Consider the following 20,030-nt stretch of genomic DNA (forward strand, 5'->3'; position numbering starts at 1 on the left):
ATAAGGTTATGCATAGACTGTATGTATAGCAATGTCATCATGCAGAAATCTAAGTCAGGTCACATGGGAAAAAGTTTTTGGAAGGGCTTGGGAAAATAGCGCTTTGACGCTATTTGACATACTTCAACCAAAATTTGAAAGATCAGATTTGAATAATTAAGAAACACCACTTGGAAGCTGCAGAATGATAAAAGCCTCAAAAAACTCAAATAATGGACCCGCCATGTGGTTCCCTTAGACACATTTTTCTGTTTCTATTAACAGCTCAACTGTCGGATTAACAGGAATGAAATAGTGATTTGATTTCGGCCACTTAAGATAAAAGAAAAACGTCATTTCTATGTGAAAACGCTTCATTTCTGTCCACATTTTCACGAAGTTCTTCATCCACTCTAAAGTGGCAACACAGAAAAAACAGGAAAACACAAATCAATCTGTTCATTCTGTTGCCTCCTCCTCGCCGTGATTGCTTGTTTTGTCTTTTAATATAGCGGAAAACACAATTTAGTTGTTGTCATTGCCTGTTTTGGTTTTCAAAGAACTGCAGGAGAATAAAATAATGATTTGTTTGGTGGCTCGTAAATGCTACCTGCTAATCTGTGCTGCCGCCTTAAGGCAGTCAGTCAAATCACTGTGTTGTTCCGGAGAAGTCGTCCTGAAACATAAATGCAGATCAATGATATACCCTCTATTGTGGCTTTGATTGTATTGGCAGCAAAGTGAGCGATCATAGAAAGAATTGGATGTACTGCATCGCGTAGGAAAAGCTTTGTTTTTCCTGTCAACACTACAAAACAAATCTTTTCATATTCATCCACTCCTTTTTTTATAGTGTAGTATTTACAAAAAGCACTGTTAGTTAGGGCTTAGTGTGATTGTAAAGCCAAAAAAGAAAATGCTTCTTCAAATTTAGCAGGCTTACGATTCTTCACAGCTCTCTTCCTTGTATCAGGAGGATTTGAGAGGGGAAGAAAGAGGGAGGGAGGGGTGTACGGGGAATCCTCTTTTGAGGCAAACCCTGTCTGTAGTCCCTAACACAGAAGCAGACAGAGGAGAGAAGGAGATTACTAGTACATGCCAGACAAGGTGCTGATACTGCGCAGCGTTAATCTTTAACAGATTGGGGCTGCACTCCTGTGTCTGGCTTTTCATCTGCGTGGTGTCTGTTGGTGTGTGCAACCCCTCCTGTTACTCAGTACAGGCTTTGACTGAAGGTCAGTCAACCCTCTCTGTTAGAAGTGTTATAAAACCTTGATCGTCTCAATTGAGAGAGAGAGAGAGAGATCACAATGGAGTGATAGGAACGACAGGGTGGTCGAGCTGTTAGAGACGTCGTCCTTCAACTGGATGAAACATTAAAGCTTTCTCGTTGGCAAGTGTCCACCCTGCTGAAGTGTCCTTGACTAAAACATTGAATCCCCTACAAGAAACAGAGGTGTTATTCTGTCGTGTAGTTGACCTCCGACCTCCTTGGAGAGACGAAACCAGAAACAGAAAATCCCCTCGAGATCAGCAAAGAATTTTATTGCTTTTAGTTTTGTTTTTAAAGCCACTGGGAAGGCAAATCCATGATTGGCTCTTAATTATGTAATTTGGGATCTAATGTGCATATATATAGTATCGCCCAGTCCAATATTCTTACATTTACAGATATTGTATTCATTTGTGTACGTCTGAGATTCATTGCAGTGATATTCTGCGCTGCCGATGGTGGTAGAAATCACTATTTTGCAGCGATGCGGTTGAGTAAAGTGAGAAACTAAAATGAAGAAATAATAACGGCTATTGTAGTAACTTCTTGAACGCCCTCGTCAGAAGCTGCTGGGACTGCATTGTTTTCAGGAAGGTCACAAGTTCAGTGGTTACATTGGCATGTCATGTGTCCCTTCAAAGCATTTTGACAGAACTGTGTCAACACACTGTCTTCTCTTCATAAGAGTCTCGGTTAAACATTTAAAGTCTTTGAGATTTGTCCAGATTTTGTTCTCTAGAGTAGAGCCATCTCTTTAGGAATTCCAGCTATGTGAGCACAACCTTCCCTTGGTGGTCTCCGAAGGGACTGAAACTGTGTCAAGCACACAAAGCAAGGCACTGATGTCCCATCATGCCCGGCCAAAGTTTTAAAAGATGTCAAGATGGGATTGAGTAGCTGATTGCAAGTCTGGTCACAAGGGTTAATCCACCTCAGACTTTATCCCACTAGGAGAACTGTTGAATTATCTACATCCCACTTTCCAAATCTTGGTGTTGAGACTGAATGTGAAGTCCACTGATGCAACAAAGGGCTCCATACTGACTGATACCAGCTTTAAAATGTATAATAACACCAGACTCAATTTGTTTTTTCCATTTTCTTTGTTGTTTTGAGCTGCAGCAGGCAGCTGTTTACAGTGACTAAGCTCTAAATACCCTTCGTGCGCTACCTGCTCAGCATGAAACAACAGACAGACACAGTTGGTGACTAGCTGGCGCACATACTGGAGCATTTAGCAGCTAAAGAGCCGGATATTTTTCTCGGAAAGCAAAACAGAGCTAAACAAGAGTGAATATCCGACCTACGTTTGACAGAAACACGACTCCAAATGAATGCTAATGTTCCTCTGTGGCAACAGTTTGCTAAGATGTTTGTCATATCAACTTAAAAGTTAATAATAGTGTTGTGTTTACAGCTTGTTTCTGTTGACTCCAAATGTTAAATTCAGAGCATTTCTATTGACCCTCTTGCTGTGAGGCGACAGTACTAACCACTGCACCACCGTGCAGCCCAATTTCCACTCCAGTCTTTCCAAAATAAACACTTGTCTTGGTTAGGTTTAGGCAACAAAACTACCGCCCGTGAGAGGTCTGTTTTTAAAGGGTTAAGTAAAGGAGAATTTAGAGCTTTAAAATGACAATCAGAAAGGACCGGGTAATGAACGAATATGTTACATTAGCAAAACACGTGAACCGGATGAAATCTGAATCTTGTTAAAGGTTAATTAGTTTTATTTTCTAGCCGGTGGATGCACCAGACAGACAAGGAAATCAAAAGGGAGTCAGGACTCAAGTTTGTCTGCAGATCAGAGGAGATGAAGGAGGAGATGAAAGTTGTGCGCGTGTGCGTTTGTGTTGCGTGTGTGTGTTGCCCGGAAGTGGGGTGGATATGAGGGACTTAGAGGTGGATGAAGAGACGAGCGGAGAGCACTGATAGAAGGTAGCCAGCTGGGCCAGATGTGATCTCCGTCTCCTCCTCCTCCTGCCCTTCTTCCTCTGCTTGATCTGACCACCTGCTTTCTCGCTCACCAACACACACAAACAGGAAGATTGATGCTTGGTGACACGAATACATTAAATAACTATGTTACAAAACATTGATAGATTTCTCTCGGTTCATTGCATCAAATTGTACCAAGCACACGGTTCCTTGTGAGCTCTCAAGCCGGTCCCTCGGTACCAGGAAGTCTCTGGTCTATTGTGGTTCAGTCCGAAGCCCACAGAGGTCAACAGATGACAAGTAACAATGGACCTCAGATCAGAGAGGAACACAGAAGGCCACTGTTGGGAATGAGATCACATTTACTCAGCAGCCATGCCTCCCACATGTCTGTATGTGACTGTGTTAGTTAGGTTGTCACAGATGCTAATTTCTTGTACAAGGAAGCAATAATCAAACAAGATCAACAGATGAGGAATGTAAGGGAGAGGAGAAGGAAGAAACTATAAATAGACACATTTCCCTCATCAATCGATCAATCATTTTGTCTATAAGATGTCAGAAAAATAGCGCCAACGTCAAAGAGTAGAAGCAAAGAGACTAAATTAAACTAATCAAGAAAATAATTGACAGTGAAATTAATCGTTAGTTGCAGCCCTAGAGCGAAGGGGTACTGAGTTGGTTGCAATCTGCAACCACACGCCTAGATGCCACCAAATACTACACACTGTACCTTTAATATCCCTGGATACCAAAGTATAAGTAAGTAAAGAATGAAATAGTATTGTATTAGATTATCTGCCATATTGTACGAAGTAAACCTGCAGAATAGACCAATTGTATCCATACAGTACAGTCAAGTTCCCACCAAGACCTTTCGACTCAGCTTTGAGAGTATACATGTAGTGAGGACGGACTTTTGACATTGTGTTCTTTAACTATCTTGTGATGTGCCGGCGTCAATTAGCCGGGGTCAGATTCCTTTGTGCAGGTAATTGCTCGCGAGACGTTGACGTGTCGGTCAGTTGAGGACTGCATCTCGTGTATTTTTCCATTTGTGGTCAGAACAATTGCTCTGGGGTAAAAAAAAAACCCACATCCTCAGACCCGTTTCTGCTGCGTACCGCGTCAGGAAAAGAGAGGAGAGATAAAGCGAGGCGAGGAGGCTTGTTGAGCTGTGTCTGGATTCCTGCAAATTGTCTGGATGAAGAGACTCTCATGTCTCTCATGTCTCATTATCTTTTTTTTTATCTCTTTCTCCTTTCCCTCTATTCGTCTCGTGGTTTTCTCTCTTTCGCCCTCGTATCCTCCCCTCTTTGCCCCTACCCTCCTTTTTTTTATCTGTGCCATATGTTTGCCTCAATCGCCTTCCCCTTCCCTTTCTGTCTGAGATCAGTGGCATCTAATGCTTTCCACTCTGCCTGATTAAGTCAGCACATGTACCCTCTTTACATTATCACTCGCGCACATACACGCTCATGCACGGGGCGTCCCTACAGACCTAATCAGTCCTTCTCTTAGTCCTCTCTCTCACACCACCACCAGACCTAATGAAAAAACATGAGCTCTGTTAAAAAACGAAGGGGAGATGGACATGCAGATAGAAAAGGTAGCAGCAAAAATGAAAGAGATGGGGTGGATAGATTGAAAACAAAGCCACCAGTCGCTATTAATGCCTGTTTCCAGGTCAGAGATATGAATTGTATCTAATCAGCATTGGTGATGCCACGCAGGGATGCAGTAGGAGGGCGCAGAGAGACAGAAAGACAAGGTGAGGAGAACAGTCAGAGAAAAGAAACGACTCATTCAAAGTGCTGATGCATTCATATAAGCTGGAGCGTTTCATAATGGAGAACGGGATCGTGACGGGAGCGGCAGTGAGCAACGCAAGGCATTGTGGTATTTTTAGGACACGGATTGAAAGCTGCGGTAGAGAGCCGAGTGACTGGGAATCAAAAGAGGGATGGGACATACATGGAATAAAATATGACATCCACAGAGTCAAAATGCTCTCGTTATCATTAAAGTAGCTCGTTCTTGTTGTTGTGCGGAGCTCGGCTAGGAGCTTCATGAAGACAGCCAGCTAGCTTTAGCCCTCCAGCTGTCACAGAGTCAGTTTAGACTCTACATAATAAGCTGTATTCTCACTAACGTGACAATCTACAAGAAACAGATAATGAACCCAGTTGGCGTAATGTTAGTTATCAATGCTGTTAGAGTGCTAAAGACCCTGACGTTACCTACTGACATTTCATTACGGGAGACTTCACATAATAACGATAACGGTATCGACCGAAACAACCCAGTACCAGGTAGTGTCGAAACTTCTCCAGTCAAACGATACCTGTAATCGATTCCTTTTTGTGCCCGGATCTACAAAAAGATGACTGTTTAGCTCGCAGCCAATCACCGCAAGACAGTTATTGCGACGTGTGATTGGCCTACTACCACAACAGCTACGACCCATACAGCCGGAAATTCTTTGTTGATTTGTGTTTGTTGTCGCGTTGTGGTCAAATATGAATGAATCAAAATGAATGAATTCATGTAAACAACAAACGATATCCCGGATCATGGCGACCACTCCCCAGAATGCAATGTGACATGATGTTGTTGCCTATTCCCTGTAGGCATGAAATCCTGCCACTCTATGTGTTGAAAACTGCAATTCAGATGCACTCTGTTAGCCGCTGCTTGGCCATCATTCACACCACTCAATGCGGCTAAATGGATGTATTGTGCTGTAATGCACTTTTTATATTACATGACTCTCCTTTGTATCGACTAAATAGCCAACCACATGGTGTGTGTTGAAGTGGGAGAGGTGCCATGTTGAGTGAATGAGAATAATGCTGGACTGGAAGTCTGTTGTGTTTTGTTACTGTATGTGTGGGCAAGTGCTTGAGGGAGATGATGCGTTAAGTGAGTGAAGGAAAGATGGGCTTTATTGAATGAGCGCGTGCTCGTACGTACGTACGTGCGCGCGCAGCCTGATTACGCTGATGAAGCCTCCCGACGGGACTCTCCCAGCTACAGTCCTCCAGTAGTCTAATGAGAAGCTGTTTCCGTAGTTACCAGGTGTGAGAGCCGGCAGCTCGTAATGTCCTGTGGAGAAGAACAAAGGATGAGGAGTGGAGGTGGATGGAGAGAGATGGAGAGAAGGAATGAAAGGGGTGGAGAACGCCAGGGAAATGAAACAGAAAACTGGTGTGAATGATCAATTTAGCCGTGTGTGTCTGTATTGATGTTGGTGTATGAGAGGATCACTGTGTGTCACCTGTTGGGAAGGAAGACACTGGATCTTTGTAATAAGCTCGGGGACCCGAAACAGGAATCCGTTCAAATCAATCTCAACTAAAGTGGTGAGAACAGGGAGGTGGTGCCAAGCTGTTAGTATCCGGTCAGATCTTATCGAGCACCTTTCCAAATACAGTTGGCTCGTAGTAAATTAAAGAGGTTTTTTATGCATCGATGGCTGGATAAGATCTCGAGACTCGCAAATGTCTGCATATGTGGGGTTTTCTTAAGATGTAAATGGGGAAAAGGTCGGTGCTCATTGTTGTGAGAATGTGTCTATACTGTCTATATTTTTCTCTTGTCAGTGTATTTGGTAAAAGCTTCTCCCAGGTCTCTTAAAAACACCGAGTCATCATTCAGTCACATGCTTCTGCCTTGTTTCTTACCTATTCTACAGGTTCATTAAAATCAAAGCAGCATTTAACATGATGAGCACTAATGTAATACTTTAGCAGATTATAGAATACACACTTGTAGTTGTCAGGAAACCCTGATGGAAGTTAAAAAATACTTTTGAATTATATTTGGGGTCAATTTAGCGTTTTTGATATTATATTATATTTATAAATATTTTTTTCAAATGTAGACCTAGTCGTATTAAATGCATGTGCCAGTTAGCTTGTATTTACTGCAGTATTTAGGTCTGCACATTGTATATCAGCATGTGGCTGTGCTTTTTAGTGTTTTCTGTAATGTTTTTATGCTTTTGAGTGTATGTCGAGGTTAAAATAGTTGAGTTTTCAATTATTTATTTTAGTTTTGACTTTTCGATCTCATTTGAGCTAAAAAATTAAAACTGAAATCAATTTATGTTTATTTTTATTTTTATTTTATTTAGGTTTTTTTTCCCAGGCAATATTGTTTCAGTTCAGGATTTTGTTTTTATTTAGTTGAGTTTACAAACAGTATTTATCACTGCTTATTTTTGTTTTAGTTTTAGTTTACTATAATAATTCTAGTGTATGTGCTCCTGTGGCCATAGAATAGAAAAGATGGGGAATAGAATAAACTGTGTCATTCAATTCTGCAACTAACACAATATTGTTATCGATTAATCCAATTAATTATTTTCTGGATTAACCCCATGGTCTGTAAAAGGTCAGCAAATTTCCCAGAGTCTTCAAAAGTATTTTTTTTTTTCCGTCCGACCAGTAATCCAAAACCAAAGATATTTAGTTTATTATCATCGAAGACTAAGAAAACCAGAAAATGTTCACATTTCAGAGGCTGGATTCTGGATAGAAGAGCACTTCAGAACTTAGAAAGACTTGCACTTGTTTACTTGTGTATGTCACAACATACTGGCATCTCAGTGAGCCCTCCGAGTTGTGTAACTTGACATTCTTACGCCCGAAGGTTGAATTTTCCAGCAGGTTCAGTGAGTGAATGACACCTGAACTTCTGTTAACAGAGAATAGAAAAGAGGAGCTGGTGCAGCTGAGTGAGGAGAGGGGGAGGAGGTTAGAAAAGTTCATCAGCTAGCACCTGTCCTTCACACTTTATTCACTTAAGAATTCCGCTGGAGTGCGTGCGTTGTGTTCATCTGTCCTTGGCGCGTCTGCATTTTTCTGTCTTTGCAAAAGCAATTTGCTGTTGCTCTCGATCATGGTTATCAAACCTTTTTAAAAGCTTTTCTCGTCGCTGCTGTTGTATAACTCTTTGTGTGTCTTTTTTTTTTTTTATTCCTACCAGATCTGATCCACTGCACCAATGAGATGAACGTGAGCATTCCCCAGCTGGCGGACACGCTGTTTGAGCGCACGGCCAACTCCAGCTGGGTGGTGGTCTTCAAAGCCCTCATCACCACCCACCACCTCATGATGTACGGCAACGAGGTAAGAAGGCTCAAGCCCGGGCCACACGGGGAACGTCAGCAGCGCTTGGCGGCTGCGGAACATGTTTTTTTTTATTTCGGCGTCCATGTTAACAGGTTGTAGAGCAGCCACACTGCCCACGTCAGCAGCGCGGCTAGGCTGTGTGTCAGCTGCGTCTCTTCTAGAGATTCGAGGTCTCGCCTATTTTTTACCGCGATATCATACCAGCAACATTACTACACTTTCACTGTCTAGATATCTGTAGAATATGTCACGGACATGAAAAAAAGTACAAATTTATTTTTAAATCAACACTTCCTGCTTTCATTTCAAAATAAAAGCCGTCAAGTATTTTTTTCTGTGAGACAGAATTCCTTTATTTGTTACCACAAGGCTTTTATTCTGAAATATATGCAGGACAGTGTTGTAGAACATGCAGTGACTTGCACGGCTCCATAAGTGAATATAGTAAGGGGTTTAAATTGTGGATTATTACTATTATTTACAAATGAGAACACATTTCTTAACCTTTTTCTGTCTAAAATAAATATAAACAACATTTAGAATGAAATGAAATGGCCATTATGAAAGGCAAACTCTATGTAGAAAGAAAGGGCTGGCAGCAGCAGCAGAATCAGAAACGCTGCCGGCGTGGACAATCCACGCGTGAAACACGCAGCAATTCAGCGAGGCAGCCGTCACGCACTGCTCACGCGAGCAGTCTGGCCCAAGCGTCACACGCCAACACGCATTCAAATCATCAATGGAGGCTACATCAACAAGTTATTTTATTACTCAAGTCTGTCTCGCCCACTCACTCATAAATACAAACATACATGTATATTTGGATCATTTATTCCCATCCACATCAGCATTAGGATCAATAGTGGGGGGGCATGGGCAGCTACTGAGAACGTACACATTGGACACATGGAGTGAATAATAGAAATAGCTGTGGAGAAATTAATTAGCTCAGTATGAGCTGGAAGCAAGATGGAGGACAAGGATAGAAGTAGATGAATAATCAAATGAATTAAAAAAACATGGTTGAAAGCTGAAAGAAAAAAAACACTTTTCCTTCCATGGATTTGCAGACTTTCAAACGCAATAATTGTGAATTAAAAATCAACCAATCCCTGCTCTGTTTGGGAGAGCTTTTTGATTTTAGTAATTGTGGTTTTCTTTTATTTGCATGAAGAGGTCTGATCAAACCTCAAGTTTGCAAAATGTATATGCGACAGTGCAGCTTTTGAAAAAGAGAGAAGGGATTAATTCAGGGTTGTAGTTTTATTAATTTCTAACAAGATAGAAATAGTTTTGTTCTGCAAATAAACTATTGTAGCTTGCATTTACATTAATCCTCTAGTGTGAAGACTGTTAATAATTCAGAAATCAATCCCTTTAAAGCACAACTGATATACTGTACACTTTGATATTCATATGGACTGGTGCCATTTGGAGCTTACTATACTGGTATATTGTTTAATGTATATTTTATGAAAACAGCATTCCAAGCAGTTTGTTGCTTTGTTGTGACATACATATTTTCTTTGATCGCAACATAAAATGTATGATCCCTGGATTATTTGCAGTACTTTGAGTGATATACAGTTTGATACTATTATGTAATTTCATGTTACATTTTGCAGTACTCTTTGCAGTTTCTTTCCAATTTTAGTAACTTTTAAAATGGATCTCCCACGGGCCATCGTTGTTTGCAAGATCCAGTTTAAATCGATGTAAAATAAAAACCATAATAGCTAGAACATTCATTCTGTTTTCTGTCTTCCGCGACGTCATTACATTACGTTATGTGCGGAACAAAACTATCAAAACACCTTTGCACTCGAGCTGCTCATGAAAAATGAGCATATCTCAAAAACTAAAAAATGTGCATAGTTGAAATGTTTTGTTCATGTTTCTACGTTTAGCAATCTTCTGGATCAATATGGTTTGTGTGTTTACTTAGGCTGTCAATCAATTTAAATATTTAATCGCATGATTGTCCATCCCGATTAATCAAAATGTACCTTAAAGGGAGATTTGTCAAGTATTTAATACTCTTATCAACATTGGAGAGGACAAATATGCTGCTTTATGCAAATGCATGTATATGTCTGTTATTATAAATCAATTAACAACACAAAACAATGACAAATATTGTCCAGAAACCCTCACAGGTACTGCATTTAGCATAAAAAATATGCTCAAATCATAACATGGCAAACTGCAGCCCAACAGGCAACAACAGCTGTCAGTGTGTCAGTGTGCTGACTTGACTATGACTTGCCCCAAACTGCATGTGATTATCATAAAGTGGGCATGTCTGTAAAGGGGAGACTCGTGGGTACCCATAGAACCCATTTACATTCACATATCTGGAGGTCAAAGGTCAAGGGACCCCTTTGAAAATGGCCATGACAGTTTTTCCTCGCCAAAATTTTGCGCAAGTTTGGACCGTTATTTAGCCTCCTTCACTTTAAGCTAGAATGACATGGTTGGTACCAGCAGATTCCTTAGCCTCACTCTAGCTTTAAAACTGAGGCCGATACAACCTCCAAAAGACCGATTGTGTTAATGTGTAAAAGAAATGAGTGCCATTAAAACTAATTTGCGTTAACGCGTTGTTATTGTGTTAACTTTGACAGCCCTGGAAAAAACATGTAGGATTTTTGTGTTTTTTTAAATTTGACACAATTTCAATACTTTCATCAATTACTATTATTTATTGACTTTCAGAACCTTTTAAATTGCGTTGTGCAGATTTTAGGGAGCAATAGAAATAGTTCAACCTTTTGGGAAATATGTTTGTTTGCGTTCTTTCCAAGGTTTAGATGACAAGATCAATACCACTCTTAGACACCAGAGTGGTTTCGATCTTGTCATCTAACTCTGGCCAAAAATAAGCTTATAAAGCAGATTTTTCAAAATGTCAAACTATTATTTAAAAAACAAAAAGGATCATATTCTGCAGATTGTATCCATTTTTTTTAGCATATTTGTAAAACTGAGCATGCCTGGCCCCTGTAACCAAAATGTACATTGTGTGCTAATACACATCTTGAATGCAAAGGCTAATATAATGTACCTTTGTGTACACAAGCACACACACTTTAGTCAAACACATTCAGAAACAGACACACCCTGCACCACATTCCTTTAGATTTCCATTAAAATGGGGAAGCATTGCTTCCTTATTTAGTCAAGATCAGTTGTTTCGACATTACGCAACGCTTCCTTTTGTTCGTTCCTTGTTTACGTTCATCTAAACTTCCTCCTTTCAGAGGAAGACTCGGTGTGAGATCTTTGTGTTTTTGCCGTATAGGAAACGAGCTTCTAAAGTCATTGACACCCAAACGGCAGCATCGCTGATTCCACTGCTGCTAAAATAGTGTTTTAGGTGTAGAGAATTAGTACTTCAAGATTAGATGTTATGTTGGCGGGAGAGGTGCATAAGCCAAGACCTCACATGCAGTTCAGACAGACATCAGGTCATCAGATGACTCCGTGCTAAATGTTTGCTCAAGCTGTGGAAATTCCCGCAACATTTTTTGATGAAGCAAATCATAAGTAGGTCACTGCAGAGCGGCAGGAAGTGGTTTAGAGGTATTCCCAAAGCGTAGGCTGATTTATCTCTGAGATGTCGCTGTCAGATTGAACCTTTTTGATGTTGATATCTCAGCTAGAGTGACTTAACAATGACTGCAACAGTATAAATGAATCCCTAATTTCTATATATATTATATCTTCCTCCCACCTGATAAGGATTGTATGATAGGGCTGCGAATGGTGATTATTTTCTTTATCAATTGATCTGCCGATTAGTACCGCAATATATCGTGATATAGTGAATCGTAACCCCTGTATCGTGATACGTATCGTATCGCCAGGTTCTTGCCAATACACAGCCCTAGTTCAATCCATTGTGAAGTGATATTAAGGTAATAAACAGCATCCTTTTATCCTTTGCCAATTAGAACAGAAGCAATATTAATACTTGTTATTACATTTCTTCCACAATGCCCTGCAGCGAGTAAATAAGTCAAGCTGTGGATATGAAATGGTGCTGCATAATAATCTTGTTCCTTGAATTAATAACACTGAATTAGTAAGTGATTATTAAAGCCTTAGAGTTGCTAATAATTCAGGTTCAGTGGACATGTGAAATGCAGTGTTATGTTGCTCTTTAGTGGAAACTACTGCTATAATGTACAGTCATTTAAAAGCCCTTATTCAAACACACCTGCAGTACAATCGCAGCGCTGCATTTGTGCTGTGGTGAGGCGCCCGGCTGTAATGGAGCAGAGTGTGTGTACTCATCAGCCTGCATTCATCAGGGCTGTCAGGGCGGCGGTGCTGACTGAGGCTCGGCGGCCAGGTGTCCCTGCTCCCTCATGGCCGTCCCATCCATTACGGTCAGAGCTGAGAGAAATCTGGCCGTAAAATTAGAAACCACGGACCCACAGAATTGGGGTCAATAGACTGTACATTCCTTTTCAGATCAACACGCTGACTCGTTCCAGCTTGGCCGGCACTCTGGAAATGGCTTTGTGCGAAGTCCGATGAATGCTCTCATAGTAAAACACGTTTACATTAAATGAAACCGGACTGCTCTCTGGAGGATTTTTTATGAGAAAATAAATTGTCACATAATTTGATTTGAAGGATTATGATGCATATAAGCGTTCACGTGTAGCCGGCTCTGTCACTTTACATATTAGGTATCGGCCCACTTCTGATGTGATGAAGGCTTCACCCTGAAATGATATTTTCTCAGGTCACCCTGCCTTAAAGAGCCGCTAAGCCTGAAATAATTTAATTTGGTGTCAGTCCCAGTGTTTTAGTCTCCCCAGGACGGGCTTCCTAATTCTGATTGAAGGAAAAGCAGTACAGAAGAAAAGGAAGAAGAAGGGAATTAAATGATGAGATATAAAATAAAATAGGAGGTAGGGAAGTAAATGAGGGGGTAGAAAAGGAAAGAAGGAGGTAGAGAAGGACATAAGGAAGTAGGGAAGGAGAGATGTTAAAGGCAAGGAAGAAAGTAGGAGAAAGGAAAGGATGAAGTAGGGAAGGGAAGGAGTTACAGAAGGAGATGAAGAGGAAGAAAATAGGAGGTAGGGAAGGACAGGATGAAGTAGCGAAGGGAAGGAGTTACAGAAGGAGAGGAAGAGGAAGAAAGTAGGAGATAGGGAAGGACAGGATGGGGTAGAGAAGAAAAGAAGAAAGTAGAAAAAGACAGGATTTATGGAAAAAGAGGTAGAAGAAGAAAATATGAGGTAAAGAAGGATGTACAGAAGGAAAGGAGTTACAGAAAAAGAGGAAGAAGAAAGTAGGAAAGGATGATGGAGGAGTAAAGGTGTTATAGAAGGAAAGGAAGAGGAAGAAAGTAGGAGGTATAGGAAAGGAAGGATGAGTTAGAGAAGGAAAGAAGGAGGTATAGGAAGACATAATTTCTTTAAGGAAAGGAAGAGAAAGAAAGTAAGAGGGGAGTAAAGGAGGGGATAGAGAAGAAAATGAGTTGGAGAAGGAGAGGAAGAAAGTCTGGGGTAGGAAAAGATGAGGTAGAGTAGGGAAGGAAAGGAGTTACAGAAGGACAGGGACAATGTAGGAGGTAGAGAAGGAAAGGATGAGGTAGAGAAGGAAGTAGGGAAGGAAAGGAGTTACAGAAGGAGAGGAAGGAAGTTCCTTCTGTAACTCCTTTCTTTCTCTACCTCCTACATTCATCATACATCATTCATTCATACATCATTCATTCATACATCATTCATCATCAAATTAAATGATGAAATGATGATGTATAGGAGGAAAGAAGTTATAGAAGGAAATAAAGAAGAGAACGAGGTAGAGAAAGAAAGGAGTTACAGAAAGACATGAAGAGGAAGAAAGTAGGAAGTAGGGAAGGGAGGAGGAAATACGTTATAGAAGGAAAGGAAGAGGAAGCGAAAGAAGGAGGAAGGGAAACAAAATAGGGGGCAGAGAAGGAAAGGGAGAAGGGAAGGATGGAAAAGAGGAGCTAGAGAAGCGAAGGAGGGAAAGAAGGAGTAAGAAAAGGAAAGAGTCGGTGATCAACAGATGAATGTGAATCAACAGACTGTAATATCTGAGCATATTTAAATTTATTGTAAGTTGTTCTTGATGTCAGCAAAATGCAGCCGTTGTAAACGCAGCCTCTTTTATTCTGCTGTCCCCGGTAATATATGCCGCCCGTGCTTTCAGATCCAATGTGGGAATTTACCATTCACAGCAAATAGGAGGTAAATTAAGTTTCAATATCTCCTCTTTGCTTCAGCTGCCATATTTGTCAACGGGCCTGGGATCGTGATTAGAGTAATAGTGCATTTTATGTATGTGCGAAGGCATAGTCGACAGGCCGGTATTAATACTCAATTCAGTTCTTCACCTCCAGTTTTTTCCTCCCTGCCAAGAAGCGATCCTGGCTCGCTCCCCGGTGACACTCTGAATCTTATGAGCCATCAAGAGGCCGTCAATATCTTTGATCACTGGTGTGCTGCTACGAAGCTATACTTTAAGAGCATTGTTTCTACTCCTGGGTGATCATGACTGGGATTTTACAGATTAACAAATGCATAAAGGAAGAAGAGTACAGGATGAAGGGAATGAAAGGAGGAAAGAAGGAGGCAGAGAAGGAAAGGAGGAGATATAGAAAGAAAATAGGAGGTGGGGAAGTATATGAGGTGGTAAAAAAGGAAAGGTGAAGGAAAAGGAGGTAGAGAAGGAAGTAGGAAAGGATTGACAGAAGGAGAGGAAGAATGTAGGAGGTAAGGAAGGAAAGGATGAGGTAGAGAAGGAAAGAAGGAAGTAGGGAAGGAAAGGATGTATAGGAGGAAAGAAGTTGTAGAAGGAGAGGAAGAAAGGGATAAGGTAGAGAAGGAAAGAAGGAAGTAGGGAAGGAAAGGAGAGGAAGAAAGTAGGAGGCAGGGAAGGAAAACAGGAAGTAGGGAAGGAAAGGAGTTACAGAAGGAGAGGAAGAAAGTAGTATGAAGAAAAGGATGAGGTAGAGAAGGATTGAAGGAAGTACGGAAGGAAATGAGTTACAGAAGGAGAGGAAGAGAAAGAATATAGGAGGTAGGGAAGGAAAGGATGGAGTAGAGAAGGATAGAAAGAAGTACAATAAGGAAAGGGAGAGGAAGAGAAAGAAAGTAGGAGGAAGGGATGGAAAAGTTAGAGAAGGAAAGAAGGATGTAGGGAGGCAGTTAAGGAAAGGAGTAGGTATAGGAATAAATAAGTAACAGAATGATCGGGACTGAGCTTTACAGATTTTTTGACTTTCTCTACAGCTCATTGTCTAGCCGTTGTCTCAGTTCTCATGTGTCAGCGTGTGCCTCTGCTTCCAGGCCTTTGTGTGATCGGCCAATATGTACCAAAAACAATCCCGCAGGAAATTCCAAACAATGACTGGGAGAGCTGTTTTCCAGCCCGTCGCCTCTAGCCTCACCAGACTCCCATCCGTCCCCTCTAGGGAGCTCCATCCCTGGACAGGGAGCTCAGATTGCTGGGCCTCTCTCTCCTGGGAGCGTGGATGCTTCCAGATCTGAACAAGGTCATAGCAGGAAAGAAAGGACTCAATGATGCCGGATAAAAATGAAGAAGGTTAATTTGTTTGCAGAATTACGAGAACAGGGGGTGAAGATGTAGCGAATGATCGTAGAAGAAACGAGTGTTCGGAGAAATGGGGTCATATGGAAGTCAAAGTTATTTTAAAATCGATTTTGAGAGGCTAAAAGCACTTTTTCAAATGGTTACTCGACACATAATCCACCTGAATTTCTTTTCTTTCCCAGCATTTCTTGCAACTGATTCTCCCATACTGATTGAGTTATTTTCAATGTAATGAGATAGTTTTGTGGTAATGCTTTATCTGGTTTGGTTTCCAATAAACTCTTATTACTGCAACAGCTATAAAACAAAATCCCTAAAATAAAACAAGATGTCAAATTATATTAATACGGCATGATTATTCTAAAACTATCATCTCAAGGAACTTTATTAAATATTACATAAAATCACATTACTCAGTGAACACGTAAACTATCAATAACTTGTGAACAAAAGGAATTCATGCACATGGGTCTTATGTATCTAGGGAGGATTAATATAGCATTTTACTGGGGTACACATTGGGGCTGCACGATTAAGGCCAAAATGATAATCGCGATTATTTTTTTATCAATATTGAGATCACGATTACTCATAGATTTAAGGGACAAATTAGTTTTCTAATTCTAAATGTTATTCTTATGTCATCTATAGTGGTTATTTGCATAAAAACACACAATTCAAATGATTAGGAAATAAAATAAACGTAATTATTTGCTTTGATTAAAAAAAATCTTGGCATTAATAGTCCTAATTATATATTATAAGCTGCTTATAGCTAGTGTTGGGATGTTAAACAGGTCATAATTCCCTCTCTATTATCTATTTTATATTGCTGTGAAAACATCTCCTTCAAACAACTGGATTTATTTACGTCCAGTCCAGTATCGCCCACTACCTATTTTTACTGAGTAGAGCTTGAACACACCATAATGTGCTCCGTGCTGTCGACAGACTGGGTTTAGGGTTAAACCAGGGGAAATGGTCTGAGACACAGTCTGTAGCCAGAAATGATCAGGGTCAGGTGCTCCATGCTGTCATCTCTCTCTCTCTGTTGTTCTCTCTAGCAAACTACGGTAAACATTTGATTTGATTTGCTCAATGGAGTGAAACTATTGCCGTATTAACTGGGTTAGCTGTGCCGCGACCGCCAGAATAAAGCAACGTTTCGTGATTATTTATTGATGCCTGATGTAGGTGAATGAACTCAATGTGTGTCTCTTCAGCACAACCAGTCTGGTCTCTGAAATTGATGTTCACCGTACGGCTATTAGAAGATTATTCTGTTATTTAGTTCTGAAGTTGAAGATTGTTTCTTACAGTTGATCTTATTTATCCTAATGCCTAAGATTAAAAAGCAGTTTTGACAAATCAAGCTGTGTTTTTACTTTCTTTTATTCTAAAGACTTATTTATTCCAAAGAATAAATGCTTTTGCCAATTGAACACAGCAGAAAATCGACCCCCTGCAACCCCGACCTGTCAGCCTTAAACATAGTTATTTATTTTTAATGATGAATAGCCTTTTTAATAGCCCTCGTAGTTTTCCCTCAGCGACTTCGAGGAATGTCACAGTACAAAGATTTGCCAGACCACGAGGTACAGTATAACACTGCTGTGAACTGTTTGTTTTCAAGGACGTCAAGTCCTCAGAAATACTACCCATCATGCTTTTTTTCTTCGGGACAGGATAGTTGTAAGCGTCAGCGGGGAAAATTACAGTCTGATTGATTCCACCTAAGTGCATCGGGAATCTGGACGGAGAGCTGCGAGTCCGTACATCAAAACTGAATGCAGGCATAGGATGGCGTACGTTTGAAAGAGGGAGGGCGAAGGAAGGAGAGAGAGAGTAGACGGAGTGTGAGAGTCATTAAGGACATGAGAGGAGACGGGGACGGTCTGGCGAGGACACTGGTGAAAGTGCTGATGGCAGCAGGACGCTGCTTTCCTTTTCTGTGTGTGTGAGATAGAGAGGGAGGGTACAGTAAGGTGTGTGTGTGTGAGACAACAAAGTGTGTTTTTACGGCAGTGTGAGTCGCCACCGCCACCAGTGTCCCAGATAGCGGACGGCCCATTTGTTTCAGTGACGTCAGCGGCGGAGCACTCTGATCACTACGCTCTCCTCCGGGAAAGCGAGGACAGAGGCAGAGATTTTAGCAAAGATAGGGTGTGTGAGATATTATGAAAGACAAGAGAAGGAGGGAAGACGAAAGGAACAAGGGAGAATTAAAAGACAGAAAGAGAAAAGCGGGTGTAGAGATCTGCTGACTCAAGCACTGTGTCAAAGGGAGCTGGGACAGGGAGGATGTTATTTGTGTTTGAGGTCACCCTGACTCTAATAGGGGTCACTTGTGATAATCTGAAGAGCTTGAATGCACACCAAGTCATCACACGCGTGCTTCCTATCAGCTGCTGGTGTGGCGACTATAAATATGATTAGTGTAGAGGCAGATTGCAGTGCGTGAACAGTGTGTGTGTGTGTGTGAGTCAAACATCCTATCTCTAAAAAGTGAAAACTCCAGGGTGACCCACGACGAGCTGACACACTTCCTTATGCTCCTTCAGGCAGATAAACAAGTTTTCCCAGCTCCAGTAAATTGGCTGCATCTGTATGATCAATAGATGAAAGTAATGTGTGTGTGTGTGGCTGTCCTACCGGGCTCAGCAGACTCAGCCAGCCAGAAACTTGCAGGGTAAAACTAGCTCAATAGAGATTCTCCCAGTCAGGGATCTGGTTTTTTTTGTCACTTTTTGACTTGGTTTTTGGCCGTAAGCATCAAGGTTTTTGGCAGTAGGCATCTAGGTTTTTGACCGTCGCCATCTGTATATAAGAAGTGGCCGTACGTCACCCATTGGTTTGTGGACTGCCGTTTTGAAGCCAATCTTGGTTTTTGGCCTTCGCCGTCTTGGATTTTGGCCGTAGGCCTATAGGTTTTTAGCCGTAGTCATCTAGGTTTTTGACCGGCGCAATCTGTATATAAGAAGTGGCATATGTCACCCATTGGTTTGTGGACTGCGGTTTTGAAGTATTGAGTTCTGCATTTTGACCATCGCCATCTTTGTTTACAAGGTAGCCCCGCCCCAAAGCATCCCCTGCTTTATGGTCTATTTGACTCTAAATGGGACCATAATTTACTAAATGAACATCATGCTGTATTGAAGAAGACTTGAAACTAGTGATTGAGACCATAAACTCATGTTTACAATGTTTACTGAGGTAATAAATCAAGTGAGAAGTTGGCTCATTTTCTCATAGACTTCTATACAATCAGACTTCTTTTTGCAACGAGAGGAGTCGCCCCCTGCTGGCTATTAGAAAGAATGCAAGTTTAAGGCACTTCTTTGTGGGCTTCACTTTTCAGACCAGGAGGTTGGATCTTTACTTGGCAATCGTTCACACGTCGGGCGAAGTAGCTTACTACCAACAGTAGTAACCAAGCGTTACTTCCAAGGATAAGGAGCACATTATTAACTGCGTTAGTTTGTGGGGGTTGCAGACTGCGTTTGCAAGATACATCAGTGAACTCGGAGCTTTCAGAAACTTTCCACTTACAAGGTCATGAATACCACATGAGGGTGGCTTTCATATGGACTCATCTCGTGAACACGGTAAACACAACCCCATTTAAAAGCACCATTTATTTACAGCTGTCTAGAACTCAATGGTTGGCAGGTAACTAAGGGGGGGGGCGTGACTTAGCAAACAATCAGTTGACACTTTTTTGTGCCGTGCTTTGTAAATAAAACTTAAATGAATCCAGCGAGACAGAGACTGTTATCTAATTCAGGTTTGTAGTGAAGCCAAGTGTGGTCACATCTTCTATTAAACCCACAACGTGTCCTCATACCTAGCTGTATGGTTGTGGGGAAAACAGTGTCAGACGGTGTTTTAGAGATCAAACTGTATAGCGCAGCTCCTAATGTTCCATGAAATGGCGAAAGCCCACTTCCCCACCCCCTGAAAGCGTCCGGTCACGCAGGGCAACAAACTGAATCATGCCTCTCTTTTGTTTGGGCTGTTGTGAGGTAATCTTGTTTTTACAGCATCTCTGCTCATGTTTGCTCAGCAGTTGCACACTACATCTAAAAGGGTATTCTGCCTGTGAAGAG

The 20,030-nt window shown here is 41.2% G+C and overlaps 1 protein-coding gene across 15 annotated transcripts in view; it reads left to right on the plus strand.

Moving 5' to 3' along the window:
- Positions 1-20,030, plus strand: part of LOC141760617 (phosphatidylinositol-binding clathrin assembly protein) — an 87,245-nt gene that overhangs the window by 14,316 nt on the left and 52,899 nt on the right. For all 15 annotated transcript variants that reach the window (XM_074623566.1, XM_074623568.1, XM_074623560.1 and 12 more), the window contains one exon: positions 8,183-8,325. In XM_074623566.1, the coding sequence (XP_074479667.1) occupies positions 8,183-8,325 (143 nt within the window). The remainder of the gene's footprint in view (positions 1-8,182; positions 8,326-20,030) is intronic.

Source organism: Sebastes fasciatus, chromosome 22 (assembly GCF_043250625.1).
Source record: "Sebastes fasciatus isolate fSebFas1 chromosome 22, fSebFas1.pri, whole genome shotgun sequence".
In the NCBI taxonomy this organism is placed as follows: domain Eukaryota; kingdom Metazoa; phylum Chordata; class Actinopteri; order Perciformes; family Sebastidae; genus Sebastes; species Sebastes fasciatus.